Source organism: Cuculus canorus, chromosome 2 (assembly GCF_017976375.1).
Source record: "Cuculus canorus isolate bCucCan1 chromosome 2, bCucCan1.pri, whole genome shotgun sequence".
Taxonomy (NCBI): Eukaryota; Metazoa; Chordata; class Aves; order Cuculiformes; family Cuculidae; genus Cuculus; species Cuculus canorus.
The window spans coordinates 99,897,961-99,915,298 of NC_071402.1; the positions used below are offsets into that span (position 1 = coordinate 99,897,961).

General features: G+C 39.1%; 1 protein-coding gene across 3 annotated transcripts; it reads right to left on the reverse strand.

Moving 5' to 3' along the window:
* Window positions 1-8,576: 8,576 nt before the first annotated feature.
* Window positions 8,577-17,189, reverse strand: TXNL4A (thioredoxin like 4A). 3 transcript variants are annotated; one of them, XM_054059659.1, is made up of 4 exons: window positions 17,046-17,189; window positions 16,102-16,275; window positions 9,541-9,644; window positions 8,577-8,844 (listed from the first exon to the last, which is right to left on the reverse strand). In XM_054059659.1, exons 2-4 carry the CDS (start codon window positions 16,252-16,254, stop codon window positions 8,673-8,675), a joined length of 429 nt encoding a protein of 142 aa, XP_053915634.1. In that variant the 5' UTR covers window positions 16,255-16,275; window positions 17,046-17,189; the 3' UTR covers window positions 8,577-8,672. The 3 variants fall into 3 exon arrangements, with proteins under 3 accessions (XP_053915634.1, XP_009555224.1, XP_053915635.1); XM_009556929.2 differs by having other exon boundaries at window positions 16,995-17,136; XM_054059660.1 differs by lacking the exon at window positions 17,046-17,189 and adding an exon at window positions 14,732-14,809 and having other exon boundaries at window positions 16,102-16,241.
* Window positions 17,190-17,338: the final 149 nt, after the last annotated feature.

Sequence of the window (17,338 nt, forward strand, 5' to 3'; positions counted from 1 at the left end):
TTTCAGCATATAAAAGCTGATGACACAGCAAAGCCAGGTGCTTTTTCTGCACATTGTGTCCCACTGAACAATGATTTCAAAGTACACAAGAGAAGATTCCTAAGAGAGAGGCAAAGACGAAGAACAACATGACTCAAAGACCCTACCCTACAATTTGGTAGCAGAAATACTGTGACGGAAGAACTAGCTTGTATCTAGCCCTTTTCTCTTCAGTGAAAACTTTTACAACCTAACGTGCCTCTGCCAGGAAGGAAAAAAAAAGAAAAAAAAAAAAAGAAAACAAAAATTTGCAGTGTGATTTGCACCCAGCCTTCTGATCTACAGCCAGACAAGCTGCCCTGGTGGCCTTTGTACTTCTTGTCTCCTTCCAGGACTAAATTTCCCGTTTTCTTTCTTACTACACACATAATATTAGTCTTTTTCTAAGACTCCTTCTCCCTGTTCTGACATCCATTCCAAAGTGGCCCTGAGCCAGACATGCTTGGAGCATGGCAAGAGGATTCCTGATCCCTGGTATATAAAATCTCTTTTGTCAGCAAAGAGGGGAGAGAGAGGACTTTACGTAATATCCAAACAACAAGAGTAATGCATTTCTACAACACAATTCCTTTATTCCTCCACACCGCAGGTTTTTACATCATGGCATTGTATAGTAGAGGCATTGAACTTGGGACTTCAAATATTTCAGCATACTTTTATTTCCTGTTCTGCTACCCTGACTTCTGTTTCCAGCTTTGGAGGGACTGGAATTTCCCTAGAAAAGAGCAAGAGAAGCACATTTTGAACACAATTTCAACATAAAATCACAGTGTAAAGAGTTCACAGCACAGTCCTGCAGTTCTGAAATAGGATGGAAGCAGATGGCTCCCCAACCTCCAGGTCACCCTATTTTTTATTTTTACTTTATGTGCTTCATACCAAGAAGAGATATTTAAATTGAAGGTGACTAGAGTCTAAGCTTTTTACTGAAAGAAAGTAGTTTAGAGCATATTTTGGCATGGAAAAAGAATTTGTATTGTCAAATCTTGTCTTTTGTCCCTTTCTCTACCCCCTTAAGATCTGGTTTTGTATTCATTGCCCACATGAACTTCTTGGTACCCTTCTAGTAAATGAAGTATTCTTTACTTACTGCCGTAAATGTGGTTATGAGCACTGGTGGCATTGGTCGTTTACTGGTTCTCAGCTAAACTTCTGTTTTTGAAACCAACAACTTCCCTTAGCCTGTGCATGCCTAACACAAACTACTGCTTTTAAAATATCACTCGTCTTACCTTCCTGGATTTCAGATGCTGGCAATGTCTGATAACAGCTCAACTCTGAAAAACTGAGCCCTCTGAGGAGGGGGAGAATAGAAGATAGCAGGGCAAAGCCAAACACACTTAGGTCTATTTTAAATAAACTAATTGTGAAGCAAAGTCTTTCTAGTCTTGCTGCTTATCTCTTCTACTCTTAGGCTTTCTAGAACTTTGGAACTCCTCCACAAACATTTTTGGCTTCACAGACACTTCTACTTTTGTTTCGTAAAACCAGCTGTGGATTATTTGCCTAATTCAGCTCAAGATTTGAACTACGAGTGCCATTCAAATTAGCTGTGGAGGCCACAAAGTCAAAGAACCAGACCTTTAGAGGGGTAACTGCATGGTGAAACATTTTCTGCAGTGTCCACACCTTTAATGGTTTTTAGTCTTGACACCACTAAGCTGCCTTAAAAACAAAAGAGGCTACTTAAAAAAAGCCTTTACCAAGTCATGCTTGTTTTCTGTTGAACTCTAACCTAGCTGTTGCTAAAATGTGGTGCTACGAAGATTTAATGCAAATCTTGCAAACTCATTGTCTGTATAACTCTGGCTTCTCCACATTTCCAGCTGTTTCTTTACCCCTGCAAGCTCTTCACTGCAAATAGGACTCCATCACTTTGTTCAAGGCATCTGGACACAAGCAAACAGTTGCTTTGACTGTCTCCAGGGGAAAACACTGCTGTCTAAGACAGAAGCTGTTCTGGCAGCAGGGAAAATCAGGAAGACTATGGCTCTTATCAGGAGCAAAAATGCAAAAATAGTACAGCTCTACTATTTATCCCTAGGGGCAAAGAGATACTTTAACAACAAATAAACAGGTAAGAAGCATCAATTGTTCCTTATTATTTACACAACAGAACAAAAAAGCTATGTGATTGCAGCCAGTGCCTAAGTACAAATGTAAAGCATATCTATGTGCATATTATTGTTCAAATTTTTTTATCTAGATACTTCCTAGAGCAGTAGAACAGTCAAGCTCTGCAAAATGTGCTTGATATTTCTCTCTACAATGAGAAAGGCAAAGAGGAGAGAATCTGCAGGAGTGGGAAGATAAGGACGTACTGAGGACATGCCAGGATTATGGGAAGCAGGCAGCAATGTGGAGGTTTGCTTTGATGCCAGAATCTCACCACAGAGATTAACACGTCTTCCCAAATGAGGTGGGGAAGGTCAAGAAGGAAAACAATTAAGTTTATTAAGAAAGATTCGAAGTGGTAAGTTATAAAAAATAATCTTTCCAACATTTGAGAGCACTACCAACTAATTCAGGACAGAAATTTGTTACAGGTGAAGGCACTATTAGGTATTTGGCATAAAGTAACAAACTAATGAAAGCTATTGCCCAGCAGTGATACTCTCTAACCATATAGGCATAGTGAACTAAAAACCTCTGACTTTACATTGGGCAAGAGTTAGCGCACCCAGGGCATCTGCACACACAAGAAGACACCTCAGTAACAGATGCATCAAAAGCTTTCTATGCTACCAAGCTAAAAAACACAGGGATGACCTACATGCTAACATGGTTATGAGAGGCACCACCCAGTTCTGTCTGACGTGTTCATTCTTGTCTGTTGACATGTTCTGGTATAAGGAACTTCAACAAGCACGATATTTTAACCACTTCATATTACAAAACTAATTACATGAGAGTATTAAAGATCTTTTTAAAAAAAAAACACTTTAAAAATTAAAAAGAAATATTAATATGCATTCAGTCTGGTTAGTTGACATTAGGAAGAATTTCTTCACTATGAGAGAGGCATAGGTTGCTCAGGGAAGCTGTGGCTGCCCCATCCCTGGAGGTGTTCAAGGCCAGGTTGGATGGGACATTGGGCAGCCTGATCTAAGTGGGAGGCATCCCTGCCCATGGCAGGGAGCTGGAACTAGATATCTTTAAGGTCCCTTCCAACCCAAACTATTCAATGATTTTATGATTCTGTTCCCCCCAGGTGGACACCCTGCTGCACCAGCTGCAGGAGCATCTTCAAGCTCTGACCGAGACAATAACACTGAGAAATATCCTGCGCCGCACCTGCACTCCTGGCTCCGTGGGAGGATGCTCTGTGGCTCCTCCAAGGGACCAGGCTAGGGTCCCCCCTGTGCAGCAGAGAGGGCTCCACCTGTGGGAACCAAGACGCGCTCTTTTCTCAACATCAAATTAAGTTACAATGATTGACGTTGCTAAGTGCTTAGGATGTAAACACAGCAGATTTGCTCCCCAACTCCATTTATTTTTCCTTTTACTGAGAAGGATCCTAAAAAAGGCTTTACTAAAATGAGTATCGGCTTCCAGATACTCTGGAAGCCAGGCTCTGCACAGCAATTCTTGCTTTTAAGTAAAATAATCAGCCCATTATGTGTAAAGATTCTGAAGGTCATTAAAAAAAGCAGTCATCTTCAAATGTGCCATTTAAACCAGTGTATTGCTGCATGTTGTTGGTTGAAAACCAACTGTTGGCTCTGAGTGTGGGAAGCTGAGCCCTCAGAAAGAAAAACTACGACATGCCCAGAGGGGTTGTGGTGCCCTGTCCCTGGAGGTGTCTAAGGCCTGATTGGATGGGGGCTTGAGAAGTCCAGTGGAAGGTGTCCTTGCCCAGGGCACAGGGGTGGAACTGGATGATCTTTAACATCGCTTCCAACCCAGACCATTCTATGACTCCATGAAGGGGCCCTGAGTTTTCTCATTAGGTCTACTTACTGACGCTACTTCTGCTTTCACAAACTGTGAGTATATTAAATCTTCCATTTTTTCTGTAACTCAACCTTTCAGGAACCAGCTGCTCTAGCGTACAAAATTTTAGCAGCACTCATATTTTGATTGTGTATATTGACCATATGGTATCAGCTAAAATAGTTCCTCGGAAAGGAAACAAATCTCACTCAGAAAATACTCCACTTCAGTCATGGGCATACAGGAAGGTATTGGAAAATATTTAGAACCTGAATGCTTAACTGTTGAGAAAGAAAGTGGGGATGGTCTTGTAATAATACAACTTTGTGCATGCTTCATCTTGCATTAGTGGTGAATGTGAATAAGTAAGAGACAGCAGGAAGAAAGCTTCTTATTTTTTCTAACAGAAGAGAAAAAAACCCTAAATGTTTAATATTCTCATTTATAAATAAAGTTACCTTTAACTTTTTACTGGAAGAAATGGGCAAGCGCATTGATGACCTTGAGAAGAATGTTGCTGACCTGATGACAGAAGCTGGGAACGAAAACACTAATGAATAGCTGAGAGTAAAGAAAATGAATTAATTTTTACTGTAGTTTATGTATTGCCATTATGGGCAGGACCTAGCATGAAAATATTGTTTACACATTTATCATATCTGCATTTATTTAAAGTATAGTGAGATATTTTAAATTATCTTGGATTTCTCATTGCCAAGAGCCAAAGGACGCTACAGCTTTTTTCCAAAGAACACAAACTGCAGCTTGCTGCATGTTTTGCAGCCAAGTGACATATAGAAGGGATAGTGCAAACTAATCCCAAATACATAAACTGAGACTGTACATTTGTCATAATATGTGTGGCTTAGAGCACTCCTTCCCCTCATTCCTGTCCCTCAAGTCTGCAAGCCTAGCTGACTGAGGATTTTCACTGGTATAAATGTATGTATATCTCTTTTTAAACATGTTTCAGCTTCCCATTGTGGCTCCAGGCACACCTCTTAAACTCATTCACCCCAGATGCCACAGTAGCTCATTCTTGCAGCAGTAAGATGGGAAGAAGAAACAATAAGTTTCGTATTATTGTCAAACACTAATATAAAATCACACTACAGCTCAGGACTGCATGCTGGATTTTGTACCACTATCTGTTGTAAATGCCACTGCCTCTCCCTGATGGATGCCTATGTCTGTGTTCTTAGTATTTATGAGACAGCATTGCTTGTGTTCTGTGAGTGCAAGTGGTGTCCTGATTCAAACTGAGACATATAAATTCTGCTTAACCAGTGAAAGACAGGAATATCTGTAACTCTACGGAAGTAATTGAGGCATCTGTTCGTTCTGACGCCTGTGGTGATAAGCCATAAAACAATTTTCAGAAATATAGAAAGACAATCCATTAAGATTTCCTTTAACTGTGTAGAGACCTTCCTATTTTTATACTGAATCATGTTCATGAATAATTAAACCACTCACTTACTTATTCACTGTTTCTCTGCAGCACTGAAATGAGGATGTGATGAAGAAAGGTAAAAGCAGAACAGCACTGCACTGAAACCGCGAGTTTACTATCAGAGTCACCTCTCACCAAGAGTCAGTGAAAACAAACATACTTGCATCATGTCACGACAGGATCTATTTTAAAAAAAAAAAAAAAAAACTATTGCTTCTGGAAAAAAGTTGCAGTGAGGTTGGTGTTGGTCTATTCTCCCAAGTAACAAGTGATAGGACAGGTGCAAATGGCCTCACATAGAGCCAGGGGAGGTTTAGATTGGATATTAGAAAAAATTCCTTCACCAAAAGTGTTATCGGGCATTGGAAGAGGCTGCCCAGGGAGGTGGTGGAGTCACCATCCCTGCAGGTATTTAAAAGATGTGTAGACGTAGTGCTTAGGGACATGGTTCAGTGATGGACCTGGCAGTCTTAGACTAAGGGTTAAACTTCATGATCTGAAAGGTCTTTACCAAGCTAAATAATTCTGTAATCCTTTATACAATTATTTTGTGTGACTTTAAAGACATCTCCACACAGCTGCATGGCTGTCTGACTTAAATTAATCTAAATGGGACACTATTTCCTGTAATTGGGAAAGAACTGTTAAGTTTCAGGGAAGGCAAAACCACTATTTTGGGTAGAAAACTACATCCTATATGTTGAACTTACCCAGTCACAAACTTTTTTCATGTATGAAAATACGTTTCACTTATTTTAGTATTAAAATTTTCATATTTATTTGTTGCCATTTTTATTTAAATATTCTCAGAATAACAAGATCCTTCTAAGACAAGTATTTTCCACTTGTCTTAGACCAATTGCATGGTCCATTGCATGGACCATTTTGATGCTTCTTTACATGTTTTACATTACACAATGCACCTTATCATATTTGATGTTATCACAAAGGTGTCCTTGCAAAACTTCATAGTTCCAATGAATATAAACTGTTCTGCAGTAAAAGAAATGGTGGTATTTGAACAGATTACAGCTGGTCAGTTGTTACTCTTCACAAGTCCACCCAAAGCTATGCACACCCATGTAGATAACATCACGCACATATCATATTGTGCCAATTTCAGTTCTTTAACATTAGCCATATTGGTGAAAGAGTCTGTCTTAGAGATGGTGGAACAGATAAGGAATTTTAGTTACCTAACATGTCCTGAACAAGCCACGGTAGAGTCAAAGAAAAGAGGACATCTGCACTAACTTTAAGGTTCTTGTCCACAAAAACATTGGCACCTTTCGCAGGAAAGATTCTGAAACTTAACTGGAACCTCTTGCGACAAATGCAGAAATCGAAGCCTTACCAGGCAAAAAGGATACCTCGGCTGATAAAGGATAAATACGCTTTTTTAAAACATCAGCAGGTGTTAATACTGAGCATCTATTACAGTCTTCATTTGTATCAAGAAATCATTCTAATCTGCACTGCAGTCGTGAGCCCTGGCTGACATACAGGTTTGCAGGAAAGGAGTGGGACAAGTTGTCTGTGAGTCAGCAGGGTACCCTGGCAACAAAGCCTGCAGCCAAATATTTACTGGTCAGCATTAGCACAAGTACAACCAGCAGGTCACTCCTCTCTATTCAACTCCCATGAAACCACATCCAGAAAAATGTGTCAATTTTGGGGCTTCGCAGTTCAAGAAATCTATTGTTATGAGGAGGGGTAAAACAAAGAGCCACCAAGATATGGTGGAGTAGAAAGCATACGATGGTTTGAGCAAATTCTGTTCTTTCAGCCTTAAGACTATGGCTTCTTGCCAGCAACTACCCCATGGTAGAGCACAGGGAACAGTCAGTCTGTTGTTGGAGGTGTTTTATATGAGAGTTAACAGACACAAGCTGGAACACAGGAAATTCCAGCTAGACACTTTTTCACTTTTTCAACTATAAGGGTGCTTAAGCAGCAGAGTAGGTCCCCCAGAAAGGCTAGGGAATCTCCATCCTCAGAGACACTCAACGTTGTCCTACGCAACTTGATCAATAGGATCTACTCTGACTGGGAGGCTGATAGTCCTTCCAAAATAAGTGATTCCATAATTAATAACCACTGTAAACCAGATTAACCTAGGCAGAAACTGGGACCCTGTGTTTCACTTCCTTGACTCACTCTAAGTCCTCCAAAACACATTTAAGTCTAAAAAAAAAAAAATGTTCTGTGTCTTGTGACAAATTGGACCAAAAGTACAGGTATCTTCTTTCTGCATAGTCTGTCTTCTTTTTTCTTAATCTGTAAATATGCATCTACTGGTTAAAAAAAACCCAACCCAAAACAAATCACACAAGACTGGCTGTATTAACACAAAACAGAAGTAGTCAGTAATGCAAATGGGAGCTTCAAAAGCTATGCCACAGGGGAATCCAAACCAAGCCACCCGAGTATATGTGCATTATAAAACACCATTAGACAAAGCCGAGGTCAAATGAGAGAAAGCACAGCTCATCATTTCTTCAGCTGTTGGCTTTGTAGCCAGCCCAGAACTGCACTTTCCCTTCGGCACTGCAGAATCTGTAACGTACTTCAAACTGACTACTGTATGCATTAATTTCCATGAAAATCCATCGCCACAAGTCAAGTAAGCTGACGGGGGGGGAAGGCACGCACAAAGTCATGGAAGATGTTTTCTCTCAGTTTTGCTAAATATTAATAAATGCACTTTAGTGTTTTATTCCTGTTTCTAGTTGATACAGAAGACCAAGATACTATGTAAGGAATCCAGACGGAAGTGATAAGCCTTCATCTTCAACATTATGACTTTGCATCCAACTACCTTTGTTTTACTTCCTAAAATTTACTGGCTAAAGAAAATTAAGGTAAGTGGAACTGATTTTATTCTTTCAAAAAACGTACACTATAGTTTCCCCAGATTTCATTTGCTTTTGTTACACAAATAAGAGTAGAAATGTTTTTCTGCAAGCAGGCTTTTTGTGTACAAAAATACATAATACCAAAAGAACAACACAGAGTAAAGTCTTTACAACAAAAATAAACAACCCAAAATTCAGCTGCAGTATTACTGCAATCACACAGTTCCAGGATTTGTGACTTCTATTTTTCCAAACAGACATAAAATCTTTTAAATAATTCAAAATATGCTCAAAAGTTGAAGTATTTGTAGTCTTTTAATATATATATATATGTACACATACAGAAGAATAAATTTAAGTGGATGTAGGGTTAAAAAAAGGCAGAAGAAATATCAGTATCTGTATTTAGTGGAATAATCTTTTGGTGATACCACTAAACCTCGACCTTTGCGGGCTCCTCTATAAACAGTTTCTATAATATCAATCATCTCTTGCTTATCTTCCATTGCCCAGTTGATCTTGTTGTTATTACCTGTACCTAAATCAATCATGATGTGTTTGTTCCTTTAAAGGGAGAGAAAAAAAAAAAGCCAGACAAATTAACATGTTATTATAATTCAGAAAGAAGCTTTATATCTCCCACAAGAATGCTCTGCAGGATTCAAAAGAAGCCCTTATAACAACCAGGCTTGCAAAACAGGCATCATAGAAAGAGCATCCACTCCCGCCACTCAAGCTGACATTTTACTGCCTATTTCTAAAGCTAGAACAAAGACCGCTAACCGGCCAAGTTTGCTAGTCAGTGCAATTAAACTTCAGCATACCCCTCACTGTTTATATTTCTTTTCCACTACTCTCTAACACCAGAAAGAGTTCCACGCTTGTCAGTAGCACATTTTATCTTATCAATGTAGACACCTTAGCTCCAAAAAACCTTAATACTTGGGTGTATCTTTATAGCCAGTCTGACAAGCTTGACTGCTCTATTACTGCAGTATTCTATACAGAGTTTCAGATCTAAAAGTAAACAAATAAAACAAAAAAAATAATAATAAATTTGATAAAACAAATTTTCACTATCACTCATTTGTACTCCTATCAAAACATTGTTACTCAGCTAACTGGAAAACAAGCCATTTTCCTAATTAACAGTTTACTCTCTTGTACAGCAATGAACATGCATTTCGAAATGATCACTGGGACACTGTATTTGACACACAAAAAAATTTAACTGAGTTACATTCTAGAACAATCATGTACCTGAAGAAAAACATGACGGTACAGGGGTCGTACAACTCATACATCTTGTTGAAGTCTGGTACTTCAGTGATATCCACAAGATAAATAACAGCAAAGTTTTTTACCTAAACAGAAGAAAACAGGAAATAAAAAAGCAATAAATATTACCAAGCCTTTCACTATTTGTATTACCAATTAGTAGATACAAGCTCTCATTATTGCAACATATATTTTCCAAAAGATTAAGTCATAAAGCCACAGTAAACAGTCTTGCCATTAGTTTTAACAACAACCAATTAACATGGGAAGGATTTTTAATTACAGCTAAGATGCTCATTTCGCATCCAGTATCAGCTGGAAAGATACTATGCTAAATCAACATCCAGAGAAACAAATGCCCTTTATGTACAACTGAGACCTTACAGTGACATGTACAACTCTAAACAAGCAGAGTAACTGCTGCTTTCTGCAAGCCAAGCTGACCCATTTTGCCTCCATTGTCAGCTGTTTATAGACTTCAGAAAAAAAAAAGAAAATATCTAAGATGCCCGGATGCTTCCCTCCAAGCATTTTTTCTGCCTCTTAAGTCATCTAATTTGTTTAACAAGGTTCAGTGAATGAAAATAAAACTGATAAAAATAAAAAGCGTTAGCTTTTTTTGAGAGGATTAAAGCTAAAACAGGAGCTTAAAAATTTAATTGATAATGAAAAAGGCCTTGATGAGAAGCTATTCTCTGGGCAATTCTGGTAAAACAAGGCTTTCATTTCGCAGAGTTACTTAGTTAAATGCACAAGAATCCCTCCCACTTAATGTCATAGTTCATGTCTTCATTCCTGAAAGAAAACCACGTCACATTTTTGTTTCCTAGATGCAGGATATTTCATCTTAAGTGGAATTAGGGGAAGTTCTAGTTTCTAAACTTTGCTCATACACATATAGTAGAAATTAAAACACACACTAAAATATAAGTCAACAGGCATCTAAATTACACAAACCTTTAGCTGTAACTGTACTCACGCATCATACCATGACTGCACAACCTTGACACCCTATCCTTACCTACATGCAAAATCAATTTCATTCCTTCCCATCTGACTACAAAAAATTACCAGTCCGAAGTAACAAATGTGGTCTAAGATTTATGACAAATTTACTGTTTGTAACAGGACTTTCCATTTATTAATTTTGCTATCAAACATCTGGAACTGCTATGATAATTTCTGTTTGATGTAAAGATTTTTAATTTTGGTCCACAAAACAGGATTAGACTATACTAGAAAAATATTATATATGGCCTACCCTGTACTTAATCATCCTAGTAGGCACTCTAATGGAGGAAGTATGGAGATGTTTGTTTACAAAAAAACAGAGGCACACAGTAAATAAATTTTGATGGGACTTCTGCTTCAAGGCAGTTTCTAAATTATAAAAAATAATCACACTTCAAAGATGTGAATAATTACTGGTAGTAAAGAAAGTAAAATTTCTTCTGGAACAAAACAGCATTTAAGTAGTTTTCAGTGTGCTTTTATGGAGCCAGTTATGATTCTAGACTGCCAAGAATCTAATGACAACATCCCATTTAAGCCACGTTCCAAAAAATGCAAGAGGTAAAGCCTTGAAAATCTAAGTTCTTCATAATATCAAAATCCAACAGTCTCTCAAGTGATCACTCACATCCATATCATAAGAAAGATTTCTAAAATACTTAACAGGATGTTAAGAGTCAACAATTTAGCTGGCAAGTAACTGAGATTACTCCCTGGTTAGCCTTTGAAGGCCAGACAAAAGGCAGTTGTTTAGTTTGTGGCTTGGGTTTTTGTCTTAAAAAACAACAAAAAAACACAAACTCAAAAAAAGCACCCCCAAAACCAAACCACCTTGAAAAGCCATTTTCTCCTATCATTTCTTCTTCCACCCCGCTGACGTTTTTGGCATCAGTAGCACAGCTTTGCCACACGTGGAAATTTCCACAACACAGTTGCAATTCCAAAAAAAATAATCTTTGCACCTTTTTATCTAATTTGGAGATTAGAACATCACTTTAAGTTAAGCCAAGCATTAATACAACATTCTTGGGACCCACTTTTTCACTGAAAAATTAGTCCAAGGCAATTGCATGTCACATCGGAAGACCACTACAAAAGCACTGCTAAACCAAAATTTTACTTCCAAGAACTCTGTACTCCACATAGTTCTGAAACAACAAAACTTTTGAAGTTAGTGTGACATTATATACATTAAATTTACTTGAATTGTTGCGGAATCATCAACGCTTGTCACTAGTAACAGCCTAAGATTTTAGTAAAGAGTACCAGACTATTCAAGTCTTAAATAAATTGTTACATAAATCTTAATCAATATCTACTGTTTATTGGCCATGCCAGACAGGGCAGGCTTGTGACCAAGAGGCATTTTATTTCAACCCAAGACAAGCCCTGCAGAACTACTCAAATGTCTCTCTCCTTCAACAGTACTGACCAGTTTTACAGCCTGCAGAAGCATCCATTGTCTCGACACTACTGGGGCCAAGAAACAGTAGTACAGGGCAGCATCTGAGCCAGCTTCACATGCAGCCAGCTCTAATTCTCGAGGCTCTAGCTTCGGCTTCATTTTAAGCAAAAGGAACTGAAGTATTTCTGGATTCAGGCTGGTATAGTTTAGGAGTTGATCTATACTTGAGCTACTAAGTTTGCAGAGCCAAACCAAAGCTTAACCTACCATCACCCAGTGGGAAGTGAATCCAACCCACAGATAGTTATCAGTTCAAAAACCCCATTCCTATTTAGAACAAGCTTCACTACCATTTCAAGGTACTGGTTGCTAAGAAGCTTTCTGATTTTTTAGTTATCAATGGTGTTACAGATGGACACCTCAGGCAAGAATTAAATACAACCCTGAGCAAGCAAATGACACCAAATAAAAGCAGTTGCAGCTGTAGCAATTGAGACTGCTGAGGTTGTTAACATAAAACAAAAGTTTACTGTCCAGACAATATACAAAAAAAATTGTGGTATTTTAGCAGTTGGACACATAGTTTATTCTGGAAGCACTTAACCTCATATCATACACTAAAATACAGTAAATTTCTTGTAGTAAGTCATCTGCTTTCTGAAAAAGCTCCAACCCTCTAGTGATAGACCTCCTTTTGGACAGATCCATTCTTATTCAACTCCTGAAGATAAAAATATTTTCAGCAGAAAAACGAGACAGATATTAACTTTTGAAAGTACTTAGTTCTGACACTGACTTCCTTTACCCACCTTTCAATTCAAAATTTTTTGTCTTACCAGACCATCCTAGCTGCTGTCCACAGCGACAGGATGGAGTAGGAAACTAAAAACTGAACAGCAGCATGGATTCAAAATTTTATCCAACTTACTTTCATTGATTGGACTTCAATTCTGGTTTGCTTGTTTGTTTCTCTTAATTATTGTAGCTTCACAGACTAGTCTACATCACTCAACGTGTGTATAAAAATCCCAAAAGTACAGTACTGCCTCACCACAACTACAGGCTATTTTAACACTTCACAGAACTGTATCTGCCTGGTGGACTATTATTAAATCTTTAAACAGAATGGCCCAAGATTATAAAGCAGATGAATCTATAGGATCTTTAACATTAAGATACAGATTCTGTGTCCTATCTTGATCAAGGCCACACACTTGCTGGCAAACGGAGATGCAGGAAAAATCATATCCCAGATGAAATAAATTTCATTTGTGCTCCAAAGTTCTCCCCCCTGACTTTGGCAATATAATTCAAAATAAAATTAATGCATTCCTACAACATGAGATTGCCACAGAAATATGATCAATGACATGGCAACAATCATGAAATTCCTTTATATTTCTGTTAGGAGTAAGCAACTCTTTTTGGTTAAGATTTCAGCACCCTTTAAGCAGCAAATCTCACAGCTATATATTATCTTATGGCCTAAAGCGCATACAGCAATTACCTAAGGAAATCTGAAACAAAATGCAAGACTCCATCTTCTTATCTTCCTAGATTTCTAGACAATGATTTTCATGTTTAGATGTCTTTATGGGCAAGGAAATCACAGGAAAAAAAATACAGGAACTGAGACTAGGTTTTGCAACAAATCATCCAAGCTGAAGAAGCCTAGCAGGCCTGCATTACTGAACTGAAAGAAGCTGCAAACACAGTAAGTAGTGACTTGAGAGTCTGTACTGTCAGTATTTACTTGAATTTTTATTTCTAATTATGCTGTAAGTTTAGGTGATTAATCTATAGGGGAAAAGAGAAAGACACTATACTGCTGAGAGCAGTACTTACAGCCAACATTTTCAAAAACCACAGACATGAGTAAATGGATTAGCTTTGCTCTACTTTAATTACAAACAGCAGTAATTACAATACCAATATGGATTTTTATAAGTCTTTCTTTCCCTGCCTCCCTTTCTTTCCATCTCTTACTCTTCATGAAATTTTAACAGACAGGTAGAGGCACAACTAATGTTCTGGCAAAAGCTCCAGCTATTCACACTTCTGATTATGGTTCAATAAGTGCAAAACATCTGAATAATCCTCCCTAAGTCCACCCCGAGTCAATACAACCTATTGGTTAAAGTCACCTGGTTTCACAAGAGGTTACCTCTTTTATGGCATTCAGTCCTAGATAAATCATGGGTTTTAAGTAAAAAGGGGGTATTACAGTAATTTAGCAGCCAAAGCCCTGTATTTCAGGGGATTTTTTTTATAACTGAAAGCCTTCTTTCAAAAAACATATATTTTTAAAAAAAGGCATTCCAGAGAAATTTTGTGAAACTCGGTTCGTGGATGTTTGGCTGAAAATCTGACAAAGCAAAAATATAACATCTTGTAATTATCATTTGTTTTGAAACTCAGTGAAACCTTGCTTCTTTGCCATCTAAAACAGGGGAAAAAAATTGGTCAACTATAAATGGAATACATTTCAGTGAAAATCATCTGCTTTGCATTTTCACATAGAGTTCTGGTTTCCGCCAAAAGGATTCAAACTGAAAAAAAAACTTGTTTTCCCCTTACAAAGTACAGATAAGTATTACTGCTACCAAAAAACCACTGTGGACTAAAAGTATATTGAACCATGGTAACAAATGTAAAATATGGCTACATTTTCTTCAAATGTAGCACGCAATTACAGCATGTTAACAATCTGTATTATTCTCCAGTATAAACACCTATATGATTGGAACTTTTACTCACTCTTTAAAACAGCAGAGATCCAAGCATGGCTTGTAAGCAAGAAGATGAGGAAGGATCTCCCCCTTTAATATGCCATTTCTGCAGAGGGAGATTTTTAAATAAGAAGTTACATTGTTCTTGCTTCTCCCAGTCACCTCTAACTGCCAATACCTCTGCTAAACTATCAAGCATCCTGCCAAAACCCACTACTAATGGTATCTGAGCATAAGAAACTCCCACCATGTCAAACAAAAAATGACTAAAGCAAACCAAGTCACAACTCCTTCCTGTATTCTATTACATCTTAACATTTGCCTATAGGCATAGATCTTTCATTGTACAGATTTTAGAGACAGAAATTCCCTTTATTTAAAAATAACATTAAAAGAGAAAGGACTACACCGCAGAAAACTCTATCCAGTTATGGAGTATGTACAAAATTTTACATGACGATGGCTGACCCCTTTCCCTACCCAAATTACTGTTTCTGGTTCAGGTTTTTCTGCTTCATTCTCTATGTGGTTCAGTTAAGAGCAGCTATGCAAAACCTTTACCAAAAGACAAATTATAGCCAATTGTTTATGTTCACAGCTTAACTTCTCTTCAGTATCTGTCTTTCTTAAGTAAGTGACAAGCTGTCAGCAGGCATTCAGTTTCCATCTGAAAACAGCTTTAGAATTTGGCTCCTAAAATTTATGTCAGCCCATGCAACTCAAAAGAATACCATCCACCTCCACAAATATCACTGGTAGATTGATCAACATCATCCTGTACATTTTAGCATATCATCATTTTTAGGAGTCAAAATGAAAGTACCTTATCAAGTTGTAATCAAAATGGAAATTTGCAGCTACTCTACATTCTGACTGTAAAGTGACAGTGCTGCATTACCTACAGCCACAGCAGTCCTACTACCAAGTACTCGTTTCTGCTCAAATGCTGATGTTCATTAAATGGTGAATTATTAATAGGCAGTGACCTTGATTTCAGAACTTGCAATACTCTTTTGGGTATGAGGCACTGGCACAGGTTGCCCAGAGAAGTCATAGAGGCCTCATCCCTGGAGGTGTCCGAGGCCAAGTCGGATGAGGCTTTGAGAACCGTGATCCAGTAGGAGGTGTCTATGGCAGGGGGGTTGGAACTGGACGATCTTTAAAGTCCCTTCCAACCCAAACCATTCTATGATTTTCACTCCCTTAAATATTCCAAGCATCAGGGTAGTTGATGACTTTAGAAGACACTCAGGAAAGCAACCAAACAGCCTTCTTGCTGCCTCATAAAGCAAGAATACCTCTCTAAAAATCAAGTTATAACCTTCCTCAGGCTTCATATAAACCTTGTGAAATACTGCAAACCAAAAAGGCCGATCTCACATCACAGCTCCACTTTACCTTCTCAGCAATGCTGTACAAGACTTCATCCATTTTCATGCAGGTTGGGTCCCAGTCGTGCCCAAAGCGGATGACCACAACTCGGTCCTCTTCTGATAGGATGGCCTGGTCCACCTGCCAGCCGTTGTGCAAGTGTGGCAACATGTATGACATCTTGAACAGTGCGTAGTGGGCCTGCAGGATGACAGCAACCACCCAGGAGCTGACAGCCCGGCCTGCCTTTGAGCTCGCAGCCCCACCACAAGCCTCCTGCAGCAGCAGACTCATCGGCCCAGGCCAGCACTCAGTGACCACCACCCTGCTGCCCTGCAACAAGCCCTACAGCTCACTGGGCACCAGGGCCAAGGCTGAGCTCCCAGTCTTGATACCAAAACCGCCAACAAATAAACCCGCTAAGACTCATTTTGGTGTTTCAGAAAGACAGCATCCTTTAGAAGGCCTAGGCAACATGAGGAGTGATGTCTATCAATCGCGTGCCCTGAGACTAGAGCTGAGGACAGAATGGATTCCCACTTACATGCATATGGATAAATTTTCCCAGACATCTTATGCATATTCTACTACTTTCCAAGGCTTGATTTTAATGTTATTATGTAATTCACAACAGTCAAAACTCTTGCTCAGTTGGAGCTGGTTCCAGCTCTGCCTGACCCTGCATTTGAGATGGGGAAAGGCTACAAAGAGAGGTGATTGCAGAAGAGACACCTGTTCAGTACAGATCACACTGCGCAGATGTTCTCATCTTCAAACAGTGTCTGGGAAAACACCGCTTGAAAGAAAAAAACGCTGTCAGAGGGACATTCTGTCTAACTGAATTCAAAGAACACAATTACTCAGATGAAACAACTTTAGCTTAAATCAAAAGACATTCCACTTTTTGTAACAGTATCTACTTCTTGTATCAGTCCTCGGTCCCGGTCCCCGGTCCCCGGTCTCCGCCTCACCCCACGGGCCTCCTTCTCTAGGCGAAACGGGACAAGCCGACGGCGCCAAGAGCGGAGAGGAAGCGGAAGTGACGAAAGCCGCTCGCCCAACGAGGCCCCGCGCTGAGCCGCGCGCTCCCGCCCTGCGGGACTTCCCCGGGGGCGGGGGAGACCGCTCGGACCATACCAACCGGGGAAGGCGCGGGTGGGCTCAAAACCAGCTCGGACCACACCAAGCAGGGCAGGGGGGAAGAACACACATATCATAGAATCATAGAATAGTTTGGGTTGGAAGAGACCTTAAAGACCATCTA